This window comes from Chanodichthys erythropterus, chromosome 8 (genome assembly GCF_024489055.1).
Source record: "Chanodichthys erythropterus isolate Z2021 chromosome 8, ASM2448905v1, whole genome shotgun sequence".
NCBI lineage: Eukaryota > Metazoa > Chordata > Actinopteri > Cypriniformes > Xenocyprididae > Chanodichthys > Chanodichthys erythropterus.
The window spans coordinates 354,376-381,302 of record NC_090228.1 but is presented as its reverse complement, the minus strand read 5'-3'; the positions used below and the strand labels follow the sequence as shown (position 1 = coordinate 381,302).

At 36.8% G+C, this 26,927-nt stretch overlaps 2 protein-coding genes across 3 annotated transcripts; one reads left to right on the top strand and one right to left on the bottom strand.

Annotated features, from left to right (window-relative positions):
• Window positions 1-1,112: 1,112 nt before the first annotated feature.
• LOC137024114 (zinc finger protein 160-like) lies at window positions 1,113-8,860 on the top strand. Its single transcript, XM_067391270.1, has 3 exons — window positions 1,113-1,157; window positions 3,053-3,185; window positions 4,818-8,860. Exons 2-3 carry the CDS (start codon window positions 3,101-3,103, stop codon window positions 6,386-6,388), a joined length of 1,656 nt encoding a protein of 551 aa, XP_067247371.1. The 5' UTR covers window positions 1,113-1,157; window positions 3,053-3,100; the 3' UTR covers window positions 6,389-8,860.
• A 6,311-nt stretch (window positions 8,861-15,171) lies between these two features.
• On the bottom strand, window positions 15,172-26,604 carry LOC137024115 (gastrula zinc finger protein XlCGF57.1-like). Of its 2 annotated transcripts, none has more exons than XM_067391271.1 (3): window positions 26,556-26,604; window positions 25,021-25,168; window positions 15,172-16,830 (listed from the first exon to the last, which is right to left on the bottom strand). In XM_067391271.1, exons 2-3 carry the CDS (start codon window positions 25,103-25,105, stop codon window positions 15,641-15,643), a joined length of 1,275 nt encoding a protein of 424 aa, XP_067247372.1. In that variant the 5' UTR covers window positions 25,106-25,168; window positions 26,556-26,604; the 3' UTR covers window positions 15,172-15,640. The 2 variants fall into 2 exon arrangements, with proteins under 2 accessions (XP_067247372.1, XP_067247373.1); XM_067391272.1 differs by having other exon boundaries at window positions 26,266-26,587.
• Window positions 26,605-26,927: the final 323 nt, after the last annotated feature.

Sequence of the window (26,927 nt, the reverse complement as noted above, 5' to 3'; positions counted from 1 at the left end):
TCCAAATTAACCAAAACAAGCTAATCTGCATATTTAAACACATCAAGAGTACATTATATATTATAACAAATGCCTGCAGGGGGCGCCAAAAGCCTGCTGATTTTAGTAGTTACACAGTACAGCACGATCAAAGCCAACCACCATAACTAAAAAATATATTATTAGTTTAATAATAATATTCAGCCACTTCTTTGTGATAGAAATGCTACAGCCACTGTAATTTCTTCAACAAGAATATGTGGACATCAAACATGCAAAGACAGAGCGAGGGTTTAAACTTTTATTCATGTAAGTGTAAGCGTAGATTTAAGAATAGCATTATGTAGCTAATACTGTATTATGATTTTTAAACAGTTTTATTAAACCATGCATCCTTAGAAAATTGTCTAATAATGTGGTTTATGGATGTGCGTCCATGGAATGCTCCTTTTCTGGTATTGACAGCCCTACAGATATCTTTAACATGGTTCATAACGCAATGCATAGCACAATCAAATAATTGAAATTATAATATGACATAAATTTCATTAGTATCAAATCAGGCAGATGTGTTGATGGTGGTCAAACTACTAATGCAGCGTTAAATGTATAAATAACTCTTAAATAGCCAAAACTTTCAGGTTTGTGAACATATAGCCTAGCCTACCTGAAAGAAATGCACGGGATGGATCCATCTAGGGCTTTTTTCTTTTTCGCTTCTCATCGCCAGACAGCAGTTGCATTTTCGAGGGAATAGTTGTCAAGTTTTCAGCCAGCAGCAAACACGAGGCGGGGCGTAGCTCGCGTTCGGGAATGAATGGCGTGTCGCGAAGGGAGGGCTGCTGAACTTGACAAAGCCGACCTGATATAGTATTTTTTTATTTGTTTTATTCAGTAAATATATTTGTTTGACAGGAAAGCTGTGCGCAAACAGATATATTCATTCATTAAAAACAAAAAAACAAAAAAAAACATGCGTATTTAAACATGCAAGAATTTAAATCAAGAATTTAAATATGACTACACACTGATATATATTGTATTATTTTTGTGTTTCCTGTATGTAAAGTTTTATGCGCTAAATTTAGCGCATGAAGATGGCTTTTATTTTGGTCTTGCGATATATCACGTCATAAGGCTGCGCCGCGCGCCTGCGTCTGTGATTCGTCAGAAGAAAGGTTTGTGCTTTTAAGCGTTTAAAATGTTTCGAAACATAACTTTTAGACAAAATTATAGTTTTTTTTATAGAACTGTTGAATTATTTATTATGGAATGTAATTGTGTAATGCCTTATCTAACATCAGTGAACATGTTTGTGTGCAAAGTGCGTGCCACACGAGTATGTATGTATATGTATGTATGAATTAAATATTATGGTAATTGGTAACACTTTACAATAAGGTTCATTAGTTAAACATTAGTTAATGTATTAACTAACATGAACTTATACATTTGTTACTTTATTTACTAATTCTTTAACGTTAGTAAATGAAAATACAGCTGTTCATGTTAGTTCACAGTGCATTAACTAATTTTAACAAGATTTTAATAATGTATTAATAAATGTTTAAAATGAACAAAGATTAATAAATGCTGTGTAAATGCAGTACATTATTACTACTAATGTAGTTAACTAATGTTAACTAATGAACCTTATTGTAAAGTGTTACTAGTATTATTTTATAATTTATCTATCTAATAACGTCTAAGTAACATACAAATATATATATTTTATATATATATATATATATATATATATATATATATATATATATATATATGATTTGTATATTTAAATATATATTTTTACAATAGTCTAAATATAATAATTATCTGTCTATTTATCTTGTCTACCAAGCTCTGATAATTTATGGAATGTTATATTAATAGATATTAAAAGATTAACCAAATTAAATAAACAATAGGCCTATACATTCATTATCAGTACAGTCCACCATGAGCAACTGAAAAAGCTTTAATGCTTTAATGGGCGTACTTGTGCTCCACATGCTTATTAAAAAAACGTGCAAAATAATGAACATCACAAGCATAGATAAATATATTAGAACATAGATTAAATAAATATAATAGAAAAAATAAGTATTATAGTATGTTTTAATGAAGCTAAAATGTTTTAAAAAGCTATAAAAGGCTAGACTATTCCATGTTTGATTCCTATTTAAATTATTAAAAGAGTTTCCTTTTTATTGTCTATCCGGTCAATGTTTATAGGGATTTTAAAAAGTAATTAGTAATGAGTTGAGTTACTTAAAAGTAATTTAATACAATAAGTATTTTAAATACAGCATTGATGATGTAATTACTTTTTTGAAGTAACTTACTCCACACTGAGCGTAACACAGTTTGTTTGTACGGGAAGTAGTAGGCGGGAACCGGCGAACGTTCAAACAGATTTAATGTATAAACAAATACAAAACAAAAGTAAATGCTGGCAGACGTCCATGAGGGACACACATACATAATAAAACATAACATAAAATCCAGGCCTGGTCCTCTCTTATCCTTCACTGTCGTCGCTCCTCCTTTTATGCTTCCGGAGCTCCTCTGTGAGAGATACGAGACCGGTGCAATGCGCAGCTGACACTCGCTATCACTCGCATCACCGGCCTCTGGCCGTTCCCTCACAGCTCTCGCCCCACCCTGCTCTTCACAAATAGCAGTTCATTTCTGTGATTTAGTATGATTGCATTCATATCAGCAGCAAACCGTACTGGAGTTCGCATTAACCCTACCCCAGACCACCCTTTTTATGTGGACTTGGGTACGGTTCGCGGGTGCACACCCATATTCATAAAAATGCATGATAAACGCAATGTGTTGGAGCACTACATACAAGACTATTTTTATATGGTTTAGAAATAGTCATGTTTAGGGTTAACAAATACATTTAAAAAATATAATTTTGCTATTTAAGATCACTCTGACTCCCTTGCTAGTGCACTGACTACTGAACTAGGGAGCTGATTGAGACACACTCAGATTTAGTTTGGATTTAATTTTCTTTCCAATAATTACTCTCATCTTAAACATGACAAATTGTCTAACCACACAGAAAAACTCCCGGTGAAGCAGCTGAGCTCCATGTGACACTATTTTAAAGATGGCGTTTATTAAAGAGGAGATTGAAGAAATTAAGATTGAAGAAGTTTTCAGCGTGAAACAAGAAGATACCGAGGAACAAACAGGTTGGTTTCATTCTCAAAGCTGAACTCTGCCATTTAAGCCTTTTTAAAATGTCTCTACAGTAATGAACAATATCTTTGAAGAATATCATCTGAATGTCAAACTGGGGTACACGGAGTGACGAAAGGGGATGAGTGAACTAAACACTGAAATGTACTGTTAATTTAATTATACAGCACTCTTAATTAACATTCATCTGAGAAGAATATATAATAATTAGGGCTGGGAAGTGATTAAAATGTTTAATTAATTAAATGATTAATTACATGGCAGTTAATTAATCTAATATTGTCAATCTAAGTAATCACACATTTATTGTACATCAAATTCAACTGAGAAATTATCCCCAAAAGATAATTTAAAGTCATTATTGTGTAAAGCATCAAACAGACATTTCATAAAGTAGATTCAGAAAAAAAATAATTGATTTGATTCAACATAACATCGCATCACAAAAGCGCATGCACAATAGCGCTGTATGGGCATACTTGTTAACTATAGCCTATCATGAACTATTGGCTATAGGCACTGAGCACCAGCGGAAAAATGTGAGATATCCTCCATTCATTTTAAACTATAAAAAATGACTGCAGCTTTCAGACGTGACGTTCTTGTCATTTTTATAGTTAACGATCTGTCCCTCATGGACTGCGTGACTTCGCCACTTCCTATAGAGTTTTTTCAAATTGATTTTTTGGGCTAGCAGCCTATGTAATGTCTATTGAAAGGGTTAGTTCACTCAAAAATTTTAATTCTGTAATTAATTAGGCTACTCACCCTCATGTCGTTTCACACCTGTAAGACCTTTGTTCATTTTCGGAACACAAATTAAGATAGTTTTGATGAAATCCGAGAGCTGTCTGACTCCTGAATTTTGTTAAAATTTTAAGTCTTTGAAGACTCTACAAGGTGTAAACCACAATTGTATATTGATTAACCTTTATTCAAAATGGAAATTCTTGTCACTTCCTAACCTTTACAAATAAGGAAATAACCATAAAATGTAAGCTTTGCAGTGGAGAAAACATGTCTTAAAAGCATTCAACAACACAACGCATCTGTCAAAACCCTTAATACAGCAAGCACTCGTTAAACTGTATTCTTATGAGTTAGTTTGTTTTAATGTTTGAGTTTTGTGCTTAATATGATGTATTCTCATGTTTTAAACAACTTGGGTTATTTACTGCTGTAAAGTGACATGCTTTCCATGCACTGCATGCAGACATAATTAAGTGATAAACAGATTTGTTAGTGATTGATTATTTTTTATAATCATTATTTTTCAAGATCCATAAAGGTACTAAAAACATATTTGAATTTTGAGTTCATGTGAGTACAGTGGTTCAATATTAATATTATAAAGCAATACTTTTTGTGTGCCAAAAAAAAAAAAAAAACCATAATAATGACTTTTCAACAATATCTAGTGATGGGCCGATTTCAAAACACTATAGAAAACAGAGTTAACAATATTGATGAGAGGTTTTGAGAATACAACTCTTTTAGTAGTTTCATTTGTATAGGACTGCAAATATTTGTTGGTTTTGATGCTTTAAACATCTTAAATGTGTTGATGTCTGTTGCTGTGGGACATTACGCTGAGAAGAACTTGTATTTGTCTCTTTTTGCCTTAGACCTGATGCCACTAAAAGAGGAGAGTGGAGTATTGAATGAAATTGAAGAGAAAGAACAATATGAAAAACATCATGGTTTCATAAGTGGAGAAAAATCCTTTAGTTTCTCACAGACTGTAAAGAATTCCTCACAAAACAGAGCTAAGAAGATGGAAACTAAAAGTTATTTCTCCTGCTTTCAATGTGGGAAGAGTTTCAGCCAACATGGTGACCTTAAGGTCCACATGGGAATTCACAATGGAGTGAGCCCTTTCACCTGCCAACAGTGTGGACAAAGTTTCACTGAAAGAGGAAGTCTTAAAAGGCACATGAGAATTCACACTGGAGAGAAGCCTTACACTTGCCATCTGTGTGGAAGAAGTTTCACTCAAAAGGGATCCCTTAACAGGCACATGAAAATTCACTCTGAAGAGAAGCCTTACACCTGCAAACTGTGTGGAAACAGCTTTAAAACAGAACTAAACCTTAGTTATCACATGAAAATTCATACTGGAGAGAGGCCATTCACATGTGATCAGTGTGGAAAGAGTTTCAGATGTAAAACAACCCTTAATGGCCACATGAGGATTCACATAAGAGAGGACTGTTTTATATGTCAGCAGTGTGGAAAGAGTTTCCCAGATAAGCAATGCCTTAACAGGCATGTAAAAAGAATTCACACTGAAGAGAAGCCTTTCAAATGCAACCAGTGTGAAAGAAGTTTCCAGTTCAACAAATGCCTTAAGACTCACATGAGAATTCACACTGGAGAGAAGCCTTTCAAATGCTCTCAGTGCGGAGAGAGTTTCACATATAAAGTGACCCTTGATTCCCACATGAGAATTCACACTGGAGAGAGCCCTCACACATGCAAACTGTGTAAAAAGACCTTTTCACACAATGGAAACCTAAAGACTCACATGAGAATCCATGCTGGAGAGAAGCCATTCATATGTGTTCAATGTGGAAAATGTTTCACACGTAAAATATCCCTTGATTACCACATGAAGATTCACTCAAGAGTGAATTGTTTTGTGTGTAATCAGTGTGGAAGGAGTTTCCCTAACAGTAAAAACCTTAGGATGCATGTATTCACCCATGTTGGCAAAAACCCTCTCATGTGCCATCACTGTGGAAAGAATTTCACACATAAAGGAAATCTGAAAGCTCACATGAGAGTTCACACTGGAGAAAAGCCTTTTACATGTCCTCACTGTGGAAACAGTTTCAGACATAATGTAAGCCTCCAAACTCACATGAGACTTCACACTGGAGAGAAGCCTTTCATGTGCCATCACTGTGGAAAGAGTTTCAGACATAACATAAGCCTCAAAACTCACATGAGATTTCACATCGAGGAGAGGCTTTACAGATGTCTTCAGTGTAAAATAAATTTCACACATCAGAGATTATTGAAACACCATTTGCGAACTCATGCGAATGTAAGACCATATTTGTGTTCCATGTGTGGAAAGAGTTTTAAATGGCTTGGCCATTTAAAATGGCACCAGAAAACATGCACCTGTGTAAAACCCGGAACACACCAAGCCGACAGTCGACCGTCGGACAATTTTTGTGCGTTGGCCGACTAAGTTTCCTCAGTGTGTTCTGCACCGTCGGCTGAAGTAGGTCCTCGTTGTCTTTTTTTCACCATTGGCGAGAGAGAGAACTCTGATCGGCTGTTCAGTATAGTAAACCAGTCAGTTCACAAGAATATAAGCAAAAGTTATGAAAGCAAGCAAATAAGTCATGACGGCACAGATAGAAGGTTGTTCCAATTTTACGTCATCTTACCTGAGCACTCGAATGCATAAATATTTTCATAATAACATGAGTGGAGTGGAATAAAGAACGTGATAAGCATGATTGATATTCAGAACAGTAAGCAAGTGCTGCTTTGTTTATGGTTTGTATACATACAGTCTTAGTTTCACTTTCACTTTTTGAATGATGAATATAGACAAATATATGAAGAGTTTTGTTCCAAAACGCTCCATTTCCAAATCCATTTTGATTAATTTGAGTAAAAAGGTGTTTTCTTTACCAAGAAAGCGGCAAGATGAAAACCACTATTTTCTGTTTCAAACTTTCACATAGCATCTTTTGGTTATAAAAACATTAAAGATTCAAATCTAGGTTTATAATAAAAACTGATTATTTTTTCCCCAAAATGCAATAAATCCATGACATGTTTTTTTTTTTTTTTTTTTTCAGAATGCAATTAATCCATCAATATAAAAGTTATTTTTCAAATTGAAAATACACAGCAAAATAAGTTGATTCACATATATGACAGCCTCTGAACTTTGTCAATCCTAATCTTATATTCAGGGATTTGACAAAAAATACATCGTCGCTCCCAAAATGAATTCAATGGGTCATCTTGTTAATGTTAAATTAATTATGTCTCCGTTTGTCATTACCGATTAAAGAGTTTCTGGAGCCACTGCACGGTTAAAATTAACACATTTGCCGAGTACATTGGTATTAAAAACGGCTCATGATTCAGTTTTGGGGACCGTGACAGAAGTTTGATGCTGTTGTTGAACAAGCAACAGCCAGCATAATTTCCTCATCCTGACTCGAGTGCCTTATCTTCTTAATCTCCTCACGTAAATGATTACATTTCAATGACTTACATCTTTTCCCCACCGCAGAAACCACCACAGGTTCATCAAAATTATTAATTTTTCTGTTTTTGTCGATCACAAAGTAAGGAAAACTAGGATGCCGGGTGTATTCAGAGCGCCGCCATTACTGTTTACAGTGTGTGGTATGGTGCGCTGTGATTGGTTGAGCGGATATATCGCATTCTGCAGAGAAGGGAGACTGGTGTTTGTCGCGTTTTGGAAAGAAAGGGAGAAAACATGACAGAATAACAACGAATATCGCATTTTGTGCAAATGAATGACTTTTCAATACCGACAAGATATAATACTGATTTTGGCGGAAACTCAAAAAAAATAAAATAAAAAAAAGGCGTTTATCGCGTTTTGGAACCCAACTCTTCATATCTGCTTAAATAGACAGTTATCTCCTTTATACACAGGCGCAGAACTCGCGTGCTAGTTGACAGTCGGTTTAAGTTCTTTCGGTGTGTTCAAGCACATATTTTTTTCCCCAACGCAGCCGACGTGAGGCAACTACACCGGCGGCTTTCATTGCCGCTAGTCGGGGTGGTGTCTCCCGGCCTTAAAATTAAGGCTACCTTCACACCACAGCTGAATGTGGGCCAAAACTCAAATATGATTTTGTGAGACTATTCACATGATCTGTGGTGGGACGAGCAAGACAAACACAGTGGATGTGGCATCAGGCCCCGGAAAGGCATTTATTTAACTACTAAAATGGAAAAGTGTCCAAATAAACAGGGAATCTGGTGCTGGAATTGTGAAGAATAGGCAGTGTCAAGTCAGGAAAAGAGGTCCAGGTAAGAGGACAGGGTCCGATGGCCACACATGCTACCTTCTCTCTGGTCCAGGGTGTGAGGGGTGGCAGCTTCTCTCAAGCGGCTCTTCTGGTGGCCACGGCACGTTGAGGGGGAATGGCGGCCCAGCATCCTAGCCCATCAGTGGCTACACGCATGCTTCCAATCCAGACTGTGGTTCTGACAACTTGAGCATTCGCGACAGTCTTTTTACGCTGGTGTCCTCGTGGGTCCAGGAGGGTAGTATGGAGGATTCCTCCACCGCTGAGTGCTCGAGTCGCCGGATGGGAAGCACACGTTTTGCCACCAGCAGGCTAGAATGCCAGGCTGATATTCCTCTTCACACGCTGTAGCCCCAGGAATAAATAAATGCCTCCCTGAGACCTGCGCCACACACTGTGTCTGTCTTGCTCATTTCCCCCACAGACCTTAATCTGTCTCGTATTAGATCTATTGTCATGTACATACGAACTCATGTTGACACACCTGATAATTTCCTTTGCTATAGTTTTAAATACCAAGTGGTTATGGTAGCTGCCCTTTAATTGTGATTATATAGAGGCATCCATTATATGTTTGATTCATTTTAATTTTCTAGAATCAAAAGATTCTAGTTAAGAAAAACTTGTATTGCTGTGAAATTCCATAGTGTAAATGAAAGATTATAAATAAAATGATATAAATGGAATGAGATAATGAACTGCATTATTCAATTTATCTTTAATTCGAGAAAATATCTACTGTTGGGGCTCACCATTGATCCTAGATGTTTGTTGCTCATTCAATTAGTCCAGTTGATTTCTTTTACACAGTCAAGGGAAGACAAGTCGCCTTTATCTATATAGTGCTTTATACAATACAAATTGTTTCAAAGCAGCTTTACATGGATAAACATGAGTCAATGATTCAAATAGAGTTTCATTCTGCTTTAAAGCAGCTCTAAAAAAAATAGTGTCATTGTCTAGCTGAGGTCAGTTCAGTGTTGATTCAGTGTACACAGTGCACACAGTTTCAAAACACCTTTACAGAAAAAGGTCCCACTTTATATTAGGTGTCTTTAACTACTATGTACTAACATTTAAATTCGATGTACAATATAGTGTACCTGTATGATTTTACATTGTAATAATGTTTTAAAAAAATACCTGCATGTCATTACATTTCTAATTACACTGTTGACATTTCTCTTACACTTTAATCCACCCTTAAACCCATACCACCAAATCTATCCCTAACCTTACCCGTATCCCACCTCAGTAGCAGCAAATGTGTTTTCAATACAATATGAACACAATAAGTACATTGTACTTATTTTTTGATGCAAGTAAATAGTGGTTAAGGAAACCTATTATAAAGTAGGACCCAGAAAAATATTGCAGAAATAATGTTTTGAATTTGTTAAGGTCATTATTGAGTAGTCTTCAAATCTTCATAGATCTATATCAGGGATGGGCAACTTTGGTCCTGGAGGGCCACTCACCTACTGTAACTTCCTAGTAATCCTGAGGGCTGTTCCATAAAACAAGATTAGAATAAAAGACGGGCTTATTTTGGTCAGTCAGACTTATTGTCGATGGATTCTGTTTCATAAAGCAAACTTAAAATAGTTCAAACTAAGTTACTCTGGAAACTTATGCTGGGAATCTAACCTGGTCCGGGGCAGGCTAACTGTCAGCTAAGCCTTAGTTGATGATTAACCAGAATACCATTAACACTGACCCGCTGGGAATGTGCTATTACCGCTGACTCTATGGCAACTTGCCAATAAATTTAATAAATTATAAGATACAAAAATGTAAAGTTACATGTGTTTAGTTAGTGTGAGTTTTTGTAATTAATTAAAATCTCTAAATATGGAGCTCAACCAATATGTGTCAGACTCTCATAATCACGGCGTGTCCTTTCATTAGTGAGGTGGTGAATGAGGGAGCTATTATCATATGCAGGACATTTCAAAGAGAACATACTTTTCGGGGACAGGTCAGACCCGTTGGCATTTCCTGACAACTACTTGTATGAGCGGCATAGGTTCTGGAAGGGATTGCAAATATTTGCAGATTACTGAGCCTACACATTGCAAATAGCACATGCCACAATAAAGTGTTCACAGTCCCGCAAAAAAATGTTATGCAGATTGTGTGCATTGCACTTCACTTTTTTGCCAATGGAACATTTTTGTACACAGTTGGAGATGCAGAGAATATCAGCAAAGCATAATTTTCCCACTCTGTACGAATTGTGTACCTGTCTTTTAAAAAACTACTCAATGTGTTCATCAACTTCCCTGGCAACAGAGCAATTCGTACCATTTAACAGGCCCTTTATGGAATCGCTGGTAAGTTAAAATAACTGTATAGAAAGTCGAAATATTTGTCGACTATTGAATGGTAGACATGGCAATTGGAAGCCAGACACTTAACTTCTGTAGCTTTCCCAAATGTTATCGGTGCTCTGGACACACACACACTACTCTATCCAGGTGAATTCTCAGGAGTTTTGCTGGGAGACAATGGATATACAAGCCTTCCTTTTCTCTTGACTCCCTATCAGGAGCCCCAGACTGAGGCATAGCACAACTACAACATTGCCCATGGATGCACAAGAACTCATATTGAAGTGGCATTTTTTGCTCCTCAAATACATTTTCTAGTGCCTGAACCACCTCAGAGTGACTCCACAAAGGGCATGTGACACTGTAGTTGCATGTGTTTTGCTAAATAATATTGCCTGTCTGAGGAGAAAAAGGCAACCAAGGATGGTTATAGAGGGAGACTGGGGCACTGAGGCAGCGTTTGAGGACAATGGAACGGGCAGGGTTATAAGAGACAGTTATGCCAATATGCCAATAATTTTGGTTAATACAGTCCAAAACATGTAAAGCCTTTACTTAAAGTTTTCACTTTCCACTTATCTTTCTCCTTAATTTACCAGACACACAAATTAAAATTATTATTATTTTTTTCTTTTCAGGTTTACGCTGACTGTGGTGAAAACATACAATTAAATGTTGTCAAAAAGAAAAAGAAGTAATGTCATGGTTTTAAATATAGCAGTTCTACTTGTGTTTTTCTTTAGCTGTTAGATTTCCAGCTCCAACTTTTTTATGTTGAGTTTTATATTGGATGTCAGTATATTTGGCTTCCATTAGTTTGACTCGCTTGTAGATTCCCTTTATTTTCTCTGGGTTCCGTAGTAACTGAAATTTAAGTTCGAACAAAGTGCTTCTTAATTTCTTAATACTCACTTTGTCACATGAGGTCCCAGACTGAGAGGGCTCTAGAAGAATGTCAGCATCCTGCAACCAATAATAATTGGGTAAATACACACTATTAGCACCTCACCACACAAGTAGGCTTATACATATATAATGTGCAATCTGTGCCTACCTCAGGCTTTCTTGTACATACTGACACAGTCTCCTCATCCTCCTCAACTGTGGATGGGCCTTCAACCTGAAAGCATAAATTAAACTCCGTTTAATAATCAGTATTTGACGATAAATCAGTGTTTTAAACTCTCTCATACTCACATAGTTCAGCATGTCTGGTGGATCCAGCAAACACATAGAATTTGGCATCACTTTGAAACCAAACGTTTGTGCTGAAATGTTGGTCAATAAAAACTTTTCTCAAGTGAGTGTGCAGTCAAATCTCTCATATATTTAGATTTATCTCTCTTGACCTGCACCTTGGACAGAGTGTGTTTATGTCTTTTTTGATCACTTTAAGAACCAAACATGTTAGGAAAAATATTAGCTCTTATTCTTATACACTGTATTGCCAAAAGTTATGGGATGCCTGCCTTTACGTGCACATGAACTTTAATGACATCCCATTCTTAATCCGTAGGGTTTAGTTGGCCCACCCTTTGCAGCTATAACAGCCTCTTCTGGAAAGGCTTTCCACATGGTTTAGGAGTGTGTTTATGGGACCTTTTTGACCATTCTTCTAGAAGTGCATTTGTGAGGTCAGGCAGCGATGAAGGCTTGGTCACAGTCTCCGCTCTAATTCATCCCAAAGGTGTTCTATCGGGTTGAGGTCAGGACTGAGTGCAGGCCGGTCAAGTTCCTCCACACCAAACTCACTCATCCTTGTCTTTATGGACCTTGATTTGGAACAGGAAGGGGCCATCTCCAAACTGTTCCCACAAAGTTGGGAGCATAAAATTGTCCAAAATGTCTTGTAATGCTGAAGCATTAAGAGTTCTTTTCACTGGAACTAAGGGGCCAAGCCCAACCCCTGAAAAACAACCCCACACCATAAAGCCCCCTCCACCAAACTTTACACTTGGCACAATGCAGTCAGGCAAGTACCGTTCTCCAGGCAACTGCCAAACCCAGACTCGTCCATCAGATTGCCAGACAGAGAAGCATGATTCATCACTCCAGAGAACACGTATCTCTACCCACTGTTCTTGAGCTAATCTGAAGGCCACATGAAGTTTGGAAGTCTGTAGCTATTGAAAGTCAGTGACTTCTGCGCACGGTGTGCCTTAGCATGCACTAAAACCACTCTGTGATTTTACGTGGCCTACCACTTAGTGCCTGAGTTGCTGTTGTTCCCAATTGCTTCTACTTTGTTATGATAGCACTAACAGTTGAACGTGGAATATTTAGTAGTGAGGAAATTTCACAAATGGACTTACTGCACTTGTGGCAACCTATCACAGTACCACGCTTGAATTCACTGAGCTCCTGAAAGTGACCCATTCTTTCACAAATGTTTGTAGAAGCAGTCTTCATGTCTAGGTGCTTGATTTTATACACCTGTGGCCATGGAAGTGATTGGAACACCTGAATTCAATGATTTGGAGGGGTGTTCCTATACTTTTGGCAATATAGTGTAGATCTTCTTATAGATCTTATTAAACAGGTCGTTAATAGAGCTTACTGAGTAAAATCGTTGCCTGCACATATAAGGAAAAGGGAGATCGTGCAGAACGTACATTAAGCTGAATTTTAAAAAAATGCATGTCTGTCTTGAATTACCTAAATGATGTATCGTATGATGTTCATGATATACATATGCGTTGTACAGGATGTTCACAAACACAGCACAAGACTTTCTATAACGCCCATGTCTAGAAAACACACTCTCCACTGTAAAAACAAAACAAAAAAAAAAACAGTGATGTTTACATCTAGACTAAAAATGCCTCTCTTTAACCTGGCATACACATAAGGCCTCACCGACACAGCCCGTGGCACAGATTCCCAACAAACCGTCCCATACCGGCATGATGAATCCGATCTTCAGCTAGATGGAACTGGATTAAATATTTTGACTGTTGCAATCCCATTCGGACTTATGACCTGATGCTGCTTAAATCATAATTATGCACTGGCTGCTGTTGACCAGAGGAGAACTGGCCCCCTGACTAAGCCTGGTTTCTCCCAAGGTTTTTTTCTCCATTTTTGTCACCAGTTGTCACTGTCGCCTTTGGCTTGCTTAGTTAGGGACAGTTGATATTCAACAATGTTTTTGATCTGCCTGCATTGACACCATTGTATGCCAACAGGACTGAGCTGAACGATGACATCACTGTTTTCTTCAGTGCTGATATATAGACAAATTAACTAAATTTATACCTATTGATTTTTACCATGGAATAATCAATACTGAATTTATTTATGCTGGTCAATGACACCATTTTCTTTAAGAGCTGCTGTGTAGCCAAAATTATTTACCTGTTACCACTGTAAAGCTGCTTTGACACAATCTGCATTGTAAAAAGTGCTATATAAATAAAAGTGACTTGACATGTTAGTCTTGTATGAATCAGTACATGAAATCACGTGTCAGGTAATAATAATTGTAACTCAAATGACATTTAGAAAACTAGTCAAAAACTATCAAATACTAATAGATAAAAAATCAAAACCTGACCACTTCTGCTAGAAATCCAATAATGGGCAGTGGTTGGATCGTCCATCAGGACAATGATCCAAAACAAACATCAAAACCAATACAAAAATGTGTCACTGAGCACGAAATGAAGCTTCTGCCATGGTCATCCCAGTTCCCTGACCTGAACCCTAAAGAAAATGAGTGGAGTGAACTGAAAAGAAGAAGCACCAACATGGAGCTGGAATCTGAAGGATCTGGAGAGATTCTGTATGGAGGAATGGTCTCTGATCTCTCCTCAGGTGTTCTCCAAACTCATCAGGCATTATAGAAGAAGACTCAGAGCTGTTATCTTGGGAAAAGGACATTGCAATAATTGGGTGCCAATAATTGTGGCCAAAATGAACTAGAGAAAAACATTTATTTCATAATGAGCTTTTCCACCCATTTTCAATTGTTTTCCTTCAATGAATTTTTTGAATGAAAGATCAAAAAGATAAACAATGCAGATTTATTTTCACAGCCGCTTTTGCTCATATTTACTAAGGGTGCCAATATTTGTGGAGGACATTGTATTAAAATGGTTGCTGAAATGTGAGGGGTGTACTCACTTTTGTGAGATACTGTGTATATATATATATATATATATATATATATATATATATATATATATATATATATATATATATATATATATATATATATATCTCTCTTTTTTTAAAAATAATTAAAAATAATTGAACTCAAGGAACATTTAAAAAAGTCATGACCTCTTTAAAAAGCCCCCTGCGTTCAGCTGTATAATATGGGCTTTACCACATTTTGTGTGTGTGTGTGTGTGTGTGTAAAACTGCTTTAACAGTGTACATTTTGTAAATTAAATGAACTTAAATTATAAAGCTAGAAACACCTACGATTAACAGTAAGACTACTATAATGTTTAGCTATTACACAACCAGTGGCTTCCAAATGTTACCAGATGAGATATAACAGTTGCCAAGTTAAATCCATACTGCATTATTTGATTTACCTTTAGTGAGAGAATGCATACTTATGCATTCTCTCACTAAAGGTAAATCAAATAATGCAGTGCAATGTTCATTATTTCATTCAGTTTATGACCTTTTATTTACATTCCTTCATTTACATTGTGGCATTTCACAGCAAGAAACTTTTATCTAAAATTTTGATTCTGAGGTATCAATAAGTAGATTGAAGCATCGCCGCTATACAGACGGAATTAGAAGGCATCCACCATGCTCAATATTCGTAAATATAGCAAAGGATCAAAAAGATATAAACAAGTAAAGAATTCAAATAAATGGTCATGAAGTTAGATTCAGTGTCAGATTTGACACGCATAGTGACAGAGTTACATACTTCTTTTTTAAATTGCAGTGCCATTTGAACCCCTTTCTCCACTAGGAAAACAAAGTGTTTTATAGATGCATGATTTTTCAGGTGTATTTGTAAAAAAAACTTCTTGGTACACTGATCACAATTCAAAAATGTTTTTAAATTCCAGAGTGAATGTGGAGGTGATGTTTGAAAGAGCTTTTTCTCTAAACATCTTGTCACACTCTAAACTTTGCTATTTCTTTTTCAGAATGAGTTTGCAAATGACGTTTCAGGTCTTTCTGATATGTAAAACTCTCTTCACAGCGAAGACATTTGAAAGGCTTCTCTCCAGTGTGAACTCTTATGTGAGTCTTAAGATTTCCTTTAAGTGTGAAACTCTTCCCACACTGAGGGCAAGTGAAAGGCTTCTCACCAGTGTGAACTCTTATGTGAATATCAAGGTTTGCTTTGTTTGTGCAACTCTTTCCACAGTGATGGCACATGAAAGGCTTCTCTCCAGTGTGAGTTAATATATGATTCTTAAGATGATTACTGTCTGTGAAAATTCTTTCACACTGATGACATTTAAAATGGTTCTCTCTTGAGTGAATCCTCATGTGGCGAGTAAGGTTTTCTTTACATCTGAAACATTTCCCACACTGACCACATGTGAAAGGCTTCTCTCCAGTGTGAATTCTCATGTGACTCTTAAGACTTTCTTTTTGTGTGAAATTCTTCCCACATAGTTTGCAGGTGTAAGGGCTCTCTCCGGTGTGACTTCTCATGTGGGAATCAAGGGTTCCTTTACGTGTGAAACTCTTTCCACACTGAACACATATATATGGCTTCTCTCCAGTGTGAATTCTCATGTGTGTCTTAATATTTGCTTTTTGTGAGAAGCTCTTCCCACACATTTTACAGATGTAAGGGCTCTCTCCAGTGTGATTTCTCATGTGGGAATTAAGGCCTTTTTTCAGTGTAAAACTCTCTCCACACTGAGGGCATGTGTAAGGCTTCTCTCCGGTGTGAACTCTTATGTGAGTCTTTAGATTTCCTTTTCGATTGAAACTTTTTCCACACTGTTGGCAGGTGTAAGGCCTCTCTCCAGTGTGAATTCTCATGTGGACATTAAGGCTTCCTTTTTCATTAAAACTTTTCCCACACTGTTGGCAGGTGAAAGGGCATTCTCCAGTGTGAATTCTCATGTGGACTTGAAGGTTTCCTATTCGATTAAAACTTTTTCCACACTGTTGGCAGGTGAAATAACTTCTAGTTGATGTCTTTTGAGCTCTTTTTAGCGAGGTCTTTCCAGTCTGTGAGCATTTAAAATATTTTTTTCCAGTTATGAAATCATGATGTTTTTCATTCAGATGTTTCTTTTTCATTTCATTCAGTTCTTGACTCTCCCCTTTCAGCAACATCAACTCTAAGGCAAAAAAAAAAAGACAAAAAAAGACAAATACAAGTTAACCCCAGTTCAATAGCACACAAAGCAACAGATATCAAAACCTTTAGGCCTGGTTTCACAAACAGGGCTTAGATTAAGCCAGGATTATGCCTTAGATCAATTAGGATATTTAAGAAGTTTTAATAAACATGACTTAGAAAAAAGAATTACTGGTGTGCATCTTGAGAAAAAACAATGGCATTGACATTTTAAGATGTCAGTGCAAGTTGCTTTCAGTTAAAACAGCTCAAACATGTATTTTAGTCCAGGACGAGGCTTAAACCTTGTCTGTGAAACCGGGGTTAGACATTTTTTAAAGCATCAAAACTAACACCATGTATGATATATCCTAGACTCACTAAGCTACTAAAAGTGATGTTACCTATAATCTCAGTTCCACTCAAATTCCAATATGGCAGTTATCAGGCCCCTTTAAAAAAAAAAAAATTCATCCAGAAGTACTGGGCTGGATTTCCCAAAACCTTCTTAACTTTACGTCGTTCTTAAATTATACCTTAAGCTGTACCTTAACGTTAATACGCGTTTCCCGAAACATTCTTAGTTAATTATACCTTCTGTAAGTCATACTTTCGTATGGTTGGTCTGGACCACTCTTAGCTATACCTTTTCACTGTTGACAGTAAATAGGGATATAATTCGGAAGCTGTAATACACCCAGTGTTCGATTAGGATTATGACAAAAAATAAAATGCAAAGATTCACTGCTAAATTCAAATGTGCTTTAGCGCTGATCCAAAGACAGACGCACGCTCTGCCATGTATCACAACTATTCTGTGTTTTTAACCTCATCAGGTTTATTTTGTTTCAGACATTTAAATACACATTTGAATTAAGTGGGCTACTGCATAAAAAAGACATTTATAGTTTGTTAAAATTTAATCCCATACACTGATGTCTACAGAAGCTGCAATAATAACCCTTTCAATTATATAAATTGACTAAGTGTTTTATTCATATCAGATACACATTGTGTATGAAACAAAAAAGTTCACTCTATTCTTATCCCAGTTCACCAGCCACATACTTTTATGTATTTTGGGGAAGATTTCGTAAATCCGATAGCTCTGAATTGCCGTGCAGAGTCATTGCGCAACAACACATTCACTTTCACATATTTTACAATCGGAATCATAAAATTCATGATATAGTTAACAAGTTTGTGAATATTTTGAATATAAAAATGAAAAAACAATATATATGTCTGCCAGCTGCATGATGCGTCTCCAAGGAATTAAAACTTTGTTCTAAAATAATGGTCGCCTTAAACTCACGCTGATGAGGGCTCCACACCCCCAGGATATAGATAAATTACAATATAGATTTAGTTTGCAATTTGGATTGGAACATCCCATGAGTCCTGATAAATGCAATTTCTACTTCTGAAGTGCTTCTTTTTATAAAGAACACTTATTTCTCACATAATGCAGTGAAGCAGCCCCTGTATAGTGAATTATCGATTCTTGAGCCATCGATATCAACCAATTCAGCACCACCGCCATGGACAGCACCTGGTAACGTCGCACTTAAAGGGGTGGTTCAGTGTTTTTTTCTAGGCTTGATTGTGTTTTGGGGGCACAGTTTAACATGTCTCAATGTGACATTGACGCTGTATTTTTCATATATTTTAGCTTTATTCTACACCTCGGAAACACCACGCCCCTTACCATTCGTAGTTAGCACTTCAGAGGAAATGTAAATAATAGCGCCTATATTGCTGTTTCAAACTGAGCCGAATCAGACCCAGATGAAGAGAGTCAAGCAGAACCCCTGCAATCGCTGCTTTTTAAGGATGTTTATGAATGGTATTTCATTTTGTATTTGTGTCAAAGTGTTTAGATATGCTGTCACTGCTGTTTGTTAGCTTTCAATATACAGTTTTATCCTGATTAAAGCTTTACTGTAGCCGAATACATTACTGAGTAGTCACATTTTTGTAAAGGTAGCGTTTAATTTATAGCATGAACAACTGTTTGTCTATGAACATAGCAAAAACGAGTTGCTCTTTGTATATGTCCTTGATGCATTAAAAATAGCAACAGAAGTATAGCATTACATTTAAAAGACATGTACAAACAATAAAATGTACTTAGAGTTTGAAGCCAATAAACAGCAGCTTCTGCTTTTAAAGTAAGAACTGTTTCATCTTTCAGTAATAGCCTTTGTGCAAATCCAGCATTGAATGTAGATTCTGGAAGCTGTCTTCAGCACCGCATCCAGTATAGAAAATATCACAGATTATAATGGGTTCTATTATCTTTTGACGTGTCGTGCCGTTCACGTCCGGTGTACACAACTCTTCCACTTCCATTATACTGCGCCACATGGCCTCGCCCACTTTGTTGCGTGTCCCCGGGGGCAGGGTTTATGTTAATAGCAAGGGTTTATGATGTCACCAACCCGGGAAAAAGCTTGTTGTAGTCCAAACCGGCCGTTTTTGTAGGCAATAAACTGCCATAACTTTAAAAGACAATATCTCCGTTTGCATTAAACTTTCAGCACTGTAACTTTGCAGATAGTGTTTATGCTCAAGCAGCAACATTACACACTAACTAAAGTTAAAAAAGTGAAATCACATTGAACCACCCCTTTAAGAAGAAATACCTTAAGCAACCTCCTAAGGGATAGTTCGGGAAACACGCCTAGAAACGGTATATCTTCAGTTAAGGTCTACCTTTAGAGTCTTCATAGGGCGCTAAGAGACAACATTATCGGGAAATCCAGCCCTGTTTATTTGTACAGGGTTGGGAGGCTAACTTTTAAAATGTATTTAAAATGTTAATGTGTTTAAAATGTAAAATGAAGAGATGCTGTATTAGTAATCTGTAACGTATTTCATTAAGGCGAATAACGTAATCTAAATACTTTGAAATACTTCTCTCCAAAATAGGCAGATTCCTTTTCTTCAATTTGTATAAACAATTGAAGAAAACTGGCCAGTGTTGCTTCTCAAGTAAGTTCATCTTGTTTTAATGTTTTTTTTCTTTTTTTTTTTTTTTCAAAAGTCTTGCTATTATGGTTCTATTAGGACCAATTATCATAATCAACTAGTAAGTATTGAGGAAGCCCTCTATAATTTATTCAGGTCCACCAAACCCCATCCAGATACATTTCTCAGGGATATATGCGGAGCCCATCGACAGGTTAATAAAACAATTAAGCAGGCAAAATAGCTACAACCAATAACCATTTATTATTCAAAATAACCAAGGTCCTCTCAAGAACAACTCATATTAGGATTGGTGCAAAACTGCTTATGGCCATCACAGATGAAACATGATACGCTTCAATAAACTGAGCATTAAGACTCACAGGATGATAAAAAAGAGATGATTTGAAGTATGACATTGAGTGTCTGAATTTGTTTCATTCATTGAATATATACATACACAAATAGAGTTTTGATGTCTTTAATAAATCTTTCAAACTGAAAGGACTAAATATTAAATTAAATAAATGGGGCTCAGTATTAGGTCTATTAACTATTGCACCAAAAACCTCCACAAATCTAGATCTCAATGGATGTACTGCTACACTGTTCTGTTCCATTCCTCCTGACCACCAGAGGCAGTACTAAGCACTAGTGGATAATTGCTGTGCCAGCTAGATAGGTTGAGAAAAATATAACAACAAAGTCATGTCATGACACAGACCAAGATGCGAGGATACAAACCACAGTAGCCTCTTTCGCTATCTCGCTTACGATATGCCATCTTTTCGTGCTCTACACTATCATCAGGACAGATATCTCTGATTCCCTTTCTTCACTACGTGAGTGCATACTATTATATTTGATTGTTGTGTTGGCGATACCCTGTGCTTCACGGTACTATCTGGTGGCTGGTTTCGACTTTGCTTAGGTAGCGTTATTATATATATATATATATATATATATATATATATATATATATATATATATATATATATATATATATATATACACATATTCTTCCTGACAATGGACATGATAGATGCCCATCATGCTTAGGGATTCAACATCTGAATGTGGCTCTGACTGATCTGTGTTTGGATTGTAATATGATACTGTTGTCAGAGAGACAGCTTCGCCTTGCTGAGTTAGATCCCATCTCATCTGTTAGCCTTGTACAGCAGCCACAGCACACTCAAAAGCATCACGCGTCAGCAGCTACTGGTGCTTTATCACAGACCAAAACTCTGGAACGTTTGCTATCAAAGACTGTGTTCAGTCCCTACAACCCCCAGTGTCAGCCGCACATACGAAGAAGACATAAGTGGATGAGAGTGATTTCCAACCCCCACATGCTATAGATTTAGACGCGCTCTCCATGAGCGTGTCTAATTCACATTTTCTTGATGAAGACTTGGTGGAACCTGCCAGGCAACCCACCCTCCCATATGATGTCTTCTCCAGCCTATCTGCTGTAGGTGGTTCGAGCAGTAGGTCTGTACATTCATTGGGTGCAGGCACATCTTCTGCAGATGTTATTTTATCTGTTCTGCAGATGGCGGTGATTCTTTGGGTCTTGACAATTTGCCTGCCCAGCCTATACAAACCTGTCTGTAGCCTATATAACTCGAGCAGAGAATGCTATCCACAAGCTGCTTCTTGCCTGTAATAACACAAAGTCAGTGAAAGTTGATGCTTCTGTACCTCAGTTCTTACGGACTGCTCTGTTGACTATGGGTCTTGTGACTCAGGTACTTGGGGACACTTTCAGTGACCCTTCTTACAGTCCGGTGCCAGGTATGGCTTGCTCAGGCAAGGTTAATTGAAAATTGTAAAAAAAGACATTAAGAGAACTGCCAATTGTACCAGGACATCTTTTTGGCCCCATTGTTTTTGAGGTATTAGGGAAGAGAATGAAGATGTCAGAAGCCACACGACAACTAACTCAGGTCCTACGGGCACCACCTTTTAGGATGCTATTGGCTCCAGCTCACCCCAGCTTCCTGGAGTCAGTACTAAGCTCTACAACACTTCCTACTAAATCTGATGGGTCATCAAGTGCTTGTCTGGTCTGACAACAAGTCACCGGTCTTTCATTTGAATCATCAGGGCGGCACCAGGTCTCTTGCGTCTTTACAGCTAACTTGCAAGATCCTCACATGGTCTCAGGGCCTGCAGGCTCCATCAAGGGCCATTCATCTCCTGGGATCGGACAATCAAGTGACGGACACTCTGTCCAGAGACCTGCTGCTCCTGGGGCAATGGAGACTTCACCCAGATGTAGTACAGCTGATTTGGCAATGGTTTGGCAAGGCAGAGGTCGACCTATATGCCTCAGAAATGACCACTCATTGCCGCTGGTGGTTCACGAGCACCCAGACGTCCAGCCCATTGGAACAGAATGCCAAGCCCAAAAAGGCTGGTCGTCCATGTAAGACAAATGGACAAGAGGACAGAATGATGCAATGGGGAATTGCTTCAACACTGCAGCTGGAAATGCTTGCAAATGCAGTGCTCAACATGGTTAGGATCTCTCTCGGCATACAGTCTCTCACCATTGAGAATTTGTACTAAAATCCCACTCAACAGTGACCAAGCCTCTTGTCAGGACAAAGGATCAAAAGGTTAGACCAGGGGTGGGCAAGTTTGGTCCTAGAGAGCCGCTGTCCTGCAGAATTCAGCTCTAACCCTGAAAAAAAAAATCTCACCTGCCTATAGCCTTAGAAATCCTGAAGGGCTGGATTAGCTTGTTCAGGTGTGTTTGATTAAGTTTGGAGCTAAACTCTGCAGGACAGCGGCTCTCTAGGACCGAAATTGCCTACCCCTGCTGAGAATCATGTTCTGTGGACAGAGGAGAACTGGCCCAAAATTCACTTTAGTGATGAGAGCAACATTAATTTATTTGGGTCCAATTGGAAACATCATGTTCAGCATCAAACTGGTGAAAGACTGGAACCAAAGACTGGACCTTTTTTTCCATGACTAAGATGAGATGATGACAAGACGACACCAATATCATTAAACGATAATTGTTGTTATCATTTAAATATTGAAATGTGGTAAAAAAAAAAAAAAAAATAACTTGACCAAAATCACTCTTTGTTTTTGTCAACTAAATGAGGAGACAAAACATTTATAGACTGTTTTTACAAGCTTTCATGCTTACGGTTGCCAGATTTCAAGAATTTAAATCCCTAATCAGAGCTTTTCTGTTAAAAGAACATGTTTTCCACCCAGTCTTTTACTTAATCTCTGCAATCTGGCAGCAATGCATATGCACTCTCTTTACACTGTGGAAGAAGCGCGGATTATCTGGAAACACAAACAAGTAAGCTGGAGTTCAGCGATCTTCATTTTAGATTTTCTGCTTAAATACAAGTGTCATTCAGTCGGTCTGTGTTGTCACGAGGCACTTGTGTTGTTTGCTGTGACTAAATTGGTGATCGTAGTGCATGCTGATATCCAACTAAGGAAAAGGAATATGCAAATTGCACAAGTGTTACTGCTAAGAGTGCAATGTCATGTAGCGTCTGGACCAATCAGCCACACAATTATTCATTGTATTTAATGAATTACCCATAAACTCACTCTCACTATCAAAGTTCTCTGAACTCATCCCCCTAAAACTGCAACCAGCATCCCAAGTGTAGCTAGCACACAGGCACAACTAGGTGTCCTGTTACAGTTTTATGGTACTTTTATGATCCAGAAGAATGCTGTAGAGACTAGTGACTCATTCTTCCTGAGAAGGACAAATAAACTCTCTTAATCCTATGTATTCTCTATATAACCACTTGGGAAATGTATAAACATGTATCCAATTTTCCCATCTCATGACTTTCCTTTTATAGGCTTTATTCTATGTATTAATTCTCTCTTTTGAACTATTTTGGTATTAATGTTCCATAGTTGCAAATGTATAGTTAACTGAGATCACATTGGCAACATGTTTGGTATCTACGGACTCCAACTTTAATTTCCTATTTGGTAATTCATGTTACTAACTCTGTGACATGTTAGTATTATAAGAATCTAGAAGGTTATTCTCTCATTCATCCAATCCAGTGTCTTATGCTAATATCATGCTACAGAACAAAGACTCGTAAAACTTCCCTCTGAAAGGGAAACTCCTTATTGGCTCAGACACCTCAAGAGGGTGTGACATCTTCACCCCTTATATTTACTGATCACAAGTTCAAACCTCTCTTCCTGCTCTTCCTCCTCTTCTTCTCTTTTACTGACAAATGCTGACGTCAAGATGATGCTGTAAGAAGCTAGAAGCTTCTAAGGAACCCCAAGCTTGTGCCAGGCCTCGGCCTAGACCTTCCATTCACCAAAGATCCTCTGAATCCAACTGGTTCTCTTCATCAAGACAATATCAGCAAAGATTCAATGGAAGCCTCCACAAATTGCATCAGGACAGTTTTAATTCAACTTGGAGAGACATGCAAGTATCAAACTTAGTCTCATTATTTGATACATTGAGTATCCTTACCCCTTTTAAAGAAGGGCCTGTTAAAACTAAACTGATGGTTTGCTCAAGGCTGTTGATCTGCTGAATGTCCAACAATGCTGTAACTTCCTGCTTTACTGCACTCTGCTTTATCTCTCTCTCTCTTGGTAAACTGTATGCATGTATGTGTGTGAATGTTAGAGTAGTTTAAATGTTTAGTCTAGTTAATAAAGTCTTGTTCATATCACACATAAAGTTGTCTGTGCTTTGCGCTCATATACGGGAGTCCCTATTCATGTCGGTCCTGACTACAGGCTTTTAGTAGAATAAAATTGTTATTTCCCATAACCTGGAAATGAACATTTCTTAGTTAATTAACAATTAACACTGTGTGTTCACTGAACAACAGGTTAATTGATTGTAATATTAATTTTATTACATTAAGTTAATTTTATTAACTGATTAAAATATTAATAATTAATTATAACTAGTTATGATTAATTATTCATATTTATTTTGAGCTAATTTGCTACAGTCAATACATTAATGTTGGTAACTGCAGTTGACTAAAAGCAACTAAAACAAGACTAAAAATATGAAAGACAAAAATGTCAAAGCATTTTCGTCTGAAGATAAAGACTAAAATTTGACTCAATGTCAAATAAAACCACTTTAAGGACACTCATGACATTCTTTAAAAATAATTATTTAAGGTGGAAACATTTCAAGGATCAAATGACTGAGTTCAGCTTTAAGAATGAAACTAACCTGTTTGTTCCTCAGTATCTTCTTGTTTCACACTGAATGTTTCTTCAATCTTCATGTCTTCACTCTCCACTTTAATAAACGACATCTTTATAATAGTGTCATGTGGATCTCAGCTGCTTCACCAGGAGTTTTTCTCTGTGTTTGGACACTGTCATTTTTAAGATGAGAATAATTAACAAAAAGTAATAGATGGTTTCTGTCATTTTAGTTAGTTCTTATCACACAGACATGTGTTCAAGTGTTTGTTTTTCTCAATAAGTTTGGTTTTAGTTTAAAAAAACAGGGTGTAATGCACTGTCCATCTTTTTTACAGTCTATATGGTGGCATTATATTAAGGCTATCTAATTTCAGAAAAGCACCATTATAGTAGCAATTGGCACTTTTGAAAACACTGCTTCATGAAGCTTCGAAACCTTTACGAAACCTTTGAATCAGTGGTTCGGAGTGTGTATCAACCTGCTAAAGTCATTCGATTACACTATAAGCTTCATTATGTCCTAACTGTTTTGAAATGTGTTTTTTTGTGTGTGTGTGTGTGTGTGTGTGTGTGTGTGTGCATGATTAGTTAATCGTGTCTTATTGCCCTGTTTATCTGAGACATCCATATAACAAAATAAAAAATTGATAAAAGAACATATTATACAGACACTTGATATTTAATGGTATTCGATGATTAGTTAATTGCATTTGATAGATTAAAGCTGTTTCTATGCATGTTTTTTTTTTTTTTTTTTTTTTAAATTATTTTGACCAGCAGGAGTGCCCACCCAGGTGAAAAAATATTATAGTAAATACTAGTGTTTTTAAACCATGCTATAGTAAATTGTAGTATACTGTAAATATTATAGTATTTACAACACTTTGGCAATGAATGCAGTAAACTGTAGTGTATTGTAGTATAATATACACTATAGTTGTAGAAAACTACTACAGTATTGGGTAAAGTAATTTGTTTATATTACTTTAGTTGTTTTATTACCACAGCAACTATAGAATTACCACAATAAACTAATGTAAGTACTTCACTATAGTATGGTTCAAAAACACTCTAGTATTCACTATAAATTACTATATGGGCAGGGCAGATGAAAAAAAAAATGGCACTAAAATACATTTTATTTCAGTACACTTGCTTCCATAACATACTAAAAGTGCTTTATTTTCGCGCACTTATTTTGTACTTTTTATACTAAACTGTATCCTTTACAACTGCTTAAGATAATCTTAAGAACATCAAAGTGTACCTAATAGTCAGCCCAGGTATTACCATCGCTTCTTGTTTACAACATACCGCATTCGCGCCAGAGGAAGCGGAATGACACATTTTCTGTCACTCATGTGTGAATGCTCTTTACTAAAAAAAAATATTTTCATTAATGATAAAGCATTGCAACGTTACTTTCAACAATTCAGTTTGGAGTTACTGTAAAAATAAAATTTAAAAAAGTAAGTTTTTGCTAGTTTTGTTTGTATCGATTTAAACCATAGACTGTAAAAAGATTTAAACACATTAAGTGCTTAATAACAAACAAACCTTTCTCCTGCTGAACCACAACAAACGCAGGACCGAAGCGCAGCCTTATGACATCACACAGACAGACCAAAATAAAAGTCATGTTCACACTCTGCCATCTAAAACAGTCAAAACTCTATAAATGTCAGAGAATTTCTGAATTTATTTCTTGGTGAAAATAATAAATGTAAATAAATAAATAAATAAATAAATAATAATAAAATTCAGTTTGCATCACTGAATCATTATTTTCCGTTTATCCATGTAAAGCTGGTTTGAATGTTTTTGTTTGTTTTCTTTTTTTTTTTGCTGTCCAGACTTTCAAAAACTCATCTGGATAAAATCTGGATATACAAAAAAAAAATTCCTGGCATTCTGAACATAGCCTATATT